Source organism: Podarcis liolepis (genome assembly GCF_965112155.1).
Source record: "Podarcis liolepis genome assembly, chromosome: 14".
Lineage (NCBI taxonomy): Eukaryota > Metazoa > Chordata > Lepidosauria > Squamata > Lacertidae > Podarcis > Podarcis liolepis.
Genome location: NC_139569.1, coordinates 20455761 through 20462235, shown reverse-complemented (window position 1 = coordinate 20462235; position 6475 = coordinate 20455761). Strand labels below are relative to the sequence as shown.

Sequence of the window (6475 nt, the reverse complement as noted above, 5' to 3'; positions counted from 1 at the left end):
ATGACTAAGCCACTTCTGGCGAACCAGACCAGCGCACGGAAATGCCATTTACCTACCCGCGGGAGCGGTACCTATTTATCTACTTGCGCTGGTGTGCTTTCAAATTGCTAGGTTGGCAGGAGCAGGGATTGAGAAACGGGAGCTGCCGACCTTCTGATCGGCAAGTCCTAGGCTCTGTGGTTTAACCCACAGCGCCACCTGCGTCCCAGACCAGGGGTAGTCAACCTTTTTATACCTACCGCCCACTAATGCGTCTTTCTTGATGGTAAGATTTCCTCACTGCCAACCAGTGTTCGATGTAAGGAGATTTCAGTTTGTGCCATAGAACCCCCTACCGCCCATCTAGAATCCTGAAACACCCACTAGTGGGTGGAATGGACCAGGTTGACAACCCCTGATGTAGACGATATTAAGCTAGATTTTTATTACCTGGTTGGCCACTGTGAGGACAGGATGCTGTCCTAGATGGGCCACTGTCCTGATCCAGCAGGCTCTTCGTATTTTCTTATGTTAATTATTCCCTTTTCATTATCCGTGACAACAGAACCCCCTGAGAGCCTTCGGTGAATACATATCCTCAGAGGCACAGAAGCATTTTAAAATGCCAACCCAAGTAAGCACATTTCTGCAGACCTTGGCTCCCAGCAAGGTAAGCACTTCTTCTTCCCCACCCCTTGTTAAAATCAGGGTAGATGTTTTTCTAGCTAACCCAGCTCTGATGGTTCAGAAAGGAAGATTCGGCATTAAAACAAATGTGGAAAGATTCTGGAGGAAAAGACAAGGGCTGGTCCTCAATAGTGAGGGAACATCATCACCGATTAGCTGTGCCACATTATAAATACACTGATTTTTTTCAACAGATACATGCAACAGATTCTCAAATGCTCTGCAGCACCTCTATTTTCTTCTTTCATGCCCACAGGTCTTTGAGGGAATCCCTTTGCTTCACAATTCTGTTCCAGTGAGGCAGCCTTCTGCAGCAGCCATCATGGCTCCTGGCTTCAATGGTAGGTGTTTAGATGGTATAAGTGGAAGCTGTAATGAGGAACAAAGGGAGAAATTAGGTTCAGTTTGCATGTAGTTCGTAATATGTACAAAAATGCATAGACTAGGCTAAAATGTGCATTAAAATGCATGCATTAGTAAAAATAAAACGCCCAAATGCATTTGGGGGAAATTTGCTTTGCAGAGATGTCTACATACGAGGCAAAATTGCACATGAAAATGTGAATATTGGAAAAGAAAAGACATTTATTGGAAAGGAAAAGAAATTTAGTTTTAAAAAAACTTAAAGCAGTTTATGAAAAGAATAAAACAAGGAAATCATCAATAAAGAGAGAAAGAGAGAACAGAAAAAACAGCTGTTTAAAACATTTTTAAAAATTAAAATCAATGCTAAGCTAAAGCCCATGAGCTCATATTAACATTCTACATGAATGAATAGGCTGGCCTAAAGAAAAATTTTTATAGCAGGTGCCGAAAAGAGTACAGTGAAAGTGCCTGCCGGATGTCAACAAAGTTCCAAAGTATGAGTGCTGCCACACCAAAAGATTGACATCTTACAAATGCACCTGGGCCAGTTCTGCACCGTTGAAATGTGGAGAGCAGGTCTTAAGAGTGGGGAAATTAGAAATTAGAAACTGGTGAAACTGAAATTGACAGATTTGCCCATCTGCACCAGGAACAATGTCTCAGTATAAAAGAGGCTGCAGGAGATGTCCTTAATAGCTCCCATAGAGAAGAAGGAGAAGGAGGAGGATGGGGAAGAAGAGGAAGGGGACCTGTGGCCTTCCTGCTGTGGCTGGACTCCAACTCCCATCACCCCAGACAGCATGGTCAGTTGCCAGGGATGAGGGGAGTTGTAGTCCAGCAGCACCTGGCAGGCAAAAGGTTCTGATTTAGGGCTCATCCAAACCTCCCCTTGCTCCACCACTTTCCCCCAGTTTCCCCAATTGCTGTTTGTTCTGATTTACAGTGGTACCTCGGGTTAAGTACTTAATTCGTTCTGGAGGTCTGTTCTTAACCTGAAACTGTTCTTAACCTGAAGCACCACTTTAGCTAATGGGGCCTCCCACTGCCGCCGCGCCACCGGCATGCGATTTCTGTTCTCATCCTGAAGCAAAGTTCTTAACCCAAGGTACTATTTCTGCGTTAGCGGAGTCTGTAACTAGAAGCATATGTAACCTGAAGCGTATGTAACCCGAGGTACCACTGTATATTCTTTCCATGTTCTGGCCCACACTACTCTGTGATTAGCAGAGTCTGTAACCTGAAGCGTCTGTAACCCGAGGTACCACTGTAGTGCTAAAGAGTTGGTTTTCAGTGGGAAAACAGCAGGGCAAGGGCAAAACTGCTCAGAGCCATGTCCAGAAAGCACGGGTCAAGCAGAAAACCACTTGGACTCATGCTTTCTAGTCATGAGACAAGTGGAAATGTGGGAGAGCCCTTAAAAATGTGGGAGAGCCCTTAAATGCATGACATCACGAATCAGCAAAACACTGCTGAGAGACCTACTGAAGGCAGAAACGGCATCTAAAACGAAGGGTTCCATTTGCTGCAGCTCTTTCCTCAACATTCTTCATGTGGATCCAGAACCGTTGAAGTAACATTGCTAGATTTTCGGTTGATAGATTTTTACTTTTATGCCTCTGTCCTTTTTGCCACATACTTTCCATAAGCCACCTTGAGCTCATTTCAACTGAAAGGCGGGGTAGGCATCCTCAAGACAGACAGACAGACAGACAGACAGAGAAAGAGAGAGAGAGAGAGAGAGAGAGAGAGAGAGGGAGAGAGAGAGAGAGAGAGAGAGATTTGCAAGTTAGATTTGGTCTTTAGTCTCCTGGTCTTAGACTGCCACCATTTCTTATGCTCCTTCTGAATCTGTGTCTAGGGGGCTGTTGGGACCAGGAATTGTTGAGAGTGAGGGGCGGCGTGTTTGTGTGTGTAAATGTAGGTGTAGTTTGTTTGGTGTGTGAATGTGTGTATCATCCATGTGGCATGGAGGGAGTGGAACCCTGTTTTATGGATTTCAATGCAGTTATTGCTTTATAGATTCTATCACTTAATTTTGTTGTTCTGTTTCCCTTGCAAGCTGCTTTGCAATCTTTTCTGATGAACCCCCAGCCCACTTTCTTGCTCCATACGGCATTTTAAGGTATCATTGGGGTTTTATGATAAATTTTCATTGTTTTTTTGTTTCGTTTTCTTGAAGTCCACTGCTTAGAAATGTGAATAATTAAATGGTGTATAAATATCTTAAATAAATTTTATATAGCATAAGAGCAACAATGGCTTAGAAGTATTTAAACCTGAGCATTCTGCTATTAGAAATCCTCAATCTTCGTTCTTTTCCTCCTTTCCCACAATGCTTTCTAGAATTTCCCTAGATAAAGTTGGTGGTGTTAACAAAAGTTGACTGCTGAGTAGGTCTTACTAGTTCAGCCTGCCTGTCATCTGAAAAACCAGAAAATCAGGTTTGTGCCATTTCCCAAGAAAACTTTTTATTTGCTTATGTCCCCATACAACTTCTCATTGCATATCATATATACATGGTTCATGAAAAGGAGACAAATGACCTACCAGAAGCAATGAATAGATAAACGTTGCAGATAAATGGATGGATTTCATAGTTTACTGGAATGTGTGTTGTGACCACAGAAGGCTAAATAGAAGTCTGTTTCTGTAAATATTTTTTTGCTGGATTTCTTCAAAACTACTGCCCTTCCACACACGTTGCTCTTTTTACTCTGTTAATAAGTGTTGCTTTTTTTTTGTAACTTTTGTGAAAAATATTTAATGAACAGGTAAAAATGAAGTACAGTGGTGCCTCACAAGACGAAAATAATCCGTTCCACGAGTCTCTTTGTGTAGCGGTTTTTTCGTCTTGCGAAGCAACCCTATTAGCGGCTTAGCGGATTAGTGCTATTAGCGGTTTAGAAAAAGGGGGGGAGCGGAAAAAATCGCAAGACTCGCAAGATGTTTTCGCAAGCCCATAGGGAAATTCGTCTTGTGAAGCGCATCGAAAAACGGAAAACCCTTTCGTCTAGCTGGTTTTTCGTCTTGCGAGGCATTCGTCTTGCGGGGCACCACTGTAATTCTCTCTCCATATCTTGGAGGGTGATGATAATATTGGCATGCATGGGGGGTGGCCATACAAGGGGGCATAAATTATCCAACATATGTGCCAGGCAGACTGGAGTCAAGAACAACTGATGGATTATTTTTCAGGGGTTTCCATTGAAATTTTTGGAAACGGATCTAAATGTGGGAATAGTAAGCCATAGCTTTTCCCACTGCACATTATCCAATACACCTCCAATATCAGTCTCCGGAAGAGACTTCAAAGGAAGGAGAGAAAACTGAAAGTCAAGCATGTATGCAAATGACAATGGACATTCTGCACATTCTGGATCTAACCAAAGCCTCAAATGAACTCAAATTCCCTTAATGTAATCATTGTGCATGGATTTATACTGGACAGTCCACACATCATTCCATTTTCTTCGTTGTTTTGTGATGCTTCCCAATATTACTGCATTATTACTGCCCAGAGGGGCTCCCTTGCACTACGGTACGACAAAAGCCGAACAAAAATAAGCCAGAATGTTTGCGGTATAAAGAGTTACAGGACTTCGGCAGGAAGTTGCAGAACAGGAACAAATTGAAAACAAAAGAGCATGTCCGCCCCAAAACTTTTGGAGGCTCAAACAACATTGAAGGTGGGATCTTGTATAATAGTCCTGACAGCATCATGAGCACAAATAATTGCAAGCAAAATAAAAAGGACTTCAGGAGGGGCCGTGTGTGCACAGAGTTATAATGCTCGCCCCCATTTCTGCCCCCCTCAAGATTTTAACTTATGGGAATGAGAACACCTTAATAAGGCTTAGGTTAGTGACCATCACCACATTACATGACTTCCAAAGTTTCATTCATACTCTTTCTTCTTCCCAATGTGTAGGAAACCTCCGAAACCAAACCTCCATCCATGACTTCGTCCTCCTGGGATTCTCAAACCATCCCGAATTGCAAATATTTTTCTTCTTGGCCTTCTCCATCGTTTACACGGTGACCTTGACGGGGAATCTCCTCATCATTCTGGTTGTCATGGCCAACAGCCGTCTCCACACACCCATGTACTTCCTCCTCGGCCACCTGTCCTTCATTGATCTTTGCTACATGACCGCCACCGTCCCCCAAATGCTGGCAAACTTCCTCCGAGAGTCGAAGACCATCTCCTACGCTGGATGCATGGTCCAAATCTTCTCCCTCATTTCTTGTGTTGGGTCAGAGTGCATCCTCCTAGCGGCCATGGCTTATGACCGATACGTAGCCATTTGTCACCCGCTGCTGTACACAGTCATCATGAATAGGAAAGTCTGCTTTCAAATGGTGGCTGGGTCGTGGACAGGGGGCTTCCTGAACTCCCTTGTACACACTCTCTTGACATCCACCCTGTCATTCTGTGGGCCGAGGGAGATCCGTCATTTTATGTGTGACGTCCCCCCGCTTTTGGAGTTGTCCTGCACGGATACAGCCCTGAATAATATTGTGCTCCACACAGCCAGCATGTTCATTGGGGTTAGCCCTTGCTTCTTCATCATCATCTCCTACGTCTTCATCGCTTTAGCCATCCTCCAGATCCGTTCCACAGAGGGCAGGAGGAAGGCTTTCTCTACATGCACGTCTCATCTTGCAGTGGTCATTATGTTCTTTGGGACTGCTCTCTTTAATTACAACCGGCCCAGTGCAGGCTATTCCTTAGATGTGGACACACTGGTCTCAGCCCTGTATTGCATCGTAACCCCCATGCTAAACCCCATAATATACAGCCTACGGAACCAGGAAGTGAAGCTGGCAGTGAAAAGACTGGCAAGCACAAAGTGGAACGTCTTCTAAATCAAAGGTGGGCAGATACCAGGCTTACTAGATCTACTATTTTCATAGGTTCCTGAGGTTCCTGATTCAGAAAGTGGAAAGACCCATCCTCAGAGGAAGCTGCCTGGTGTCTCTCTGGATGAGTCCCTGCTCCCTTGGCTTTTCTCCTTCCAACCACGAGGCATACCTAGAATCAATAACTCATGTAGAAACACTGGGGTTTCCTGTGAGAAGATACTTTCCCATTTAGCTACTATTACTGTGGATATAGCAGGACACTTTAAAAGACAAATAAGTAACTAGGATTGCAGTCCTGTACACTGGGAATAAGCCTCATTGAACTTGGATGGATTTATCTCTGAGTAAACATGTATGCTTGTGCTGTTAAGAGTAGTTGTTTTTTTTAAAGAACACTTTAAATTTCTTCCCTCCCACTTTGAGCACCATGTTCTGCTCGCTGTCGTAATGACAAGCGGTGTCCCCCGCCGATCACTTAAGCCAAAGTGTCCTGAAAAATCCACTTTGAGCAAGAGGAACTCTACACTGGATAGGACAGTTGGTGACAGCGGTTGTTGATATGCCCCGCTTCAAATTGTTC

At 44.0% G+C, this 6475-nt stretch overlaps 1 protein-coding gene across 1 annotated transcript; it reads left to right on the top strand.

The window, feature by feature from the left end:
• Positions 1–556: 556 nt before the first annotated feature.
• LOC310693811 (olfactory receptor 5V1-like) lies at positions 557–5898 on the top strand (the record flags this gene model as incomplete). Its single annotated transcript, XM_083476188.1, has 3 exons — positions 557–649; positions 923–1007; positions 4961–5898. Exons 1-3 carry the CDS (start codon positions 602–604, stop codon positions 5896–5898), a joined length of 1071 nt encoding a protein of 356 aa, XP_083332314.1. The 5' UTR covers positions 557–601.
• Between the last annotated feature and the right edge of the window lie 577 nt (positions 5899–6475).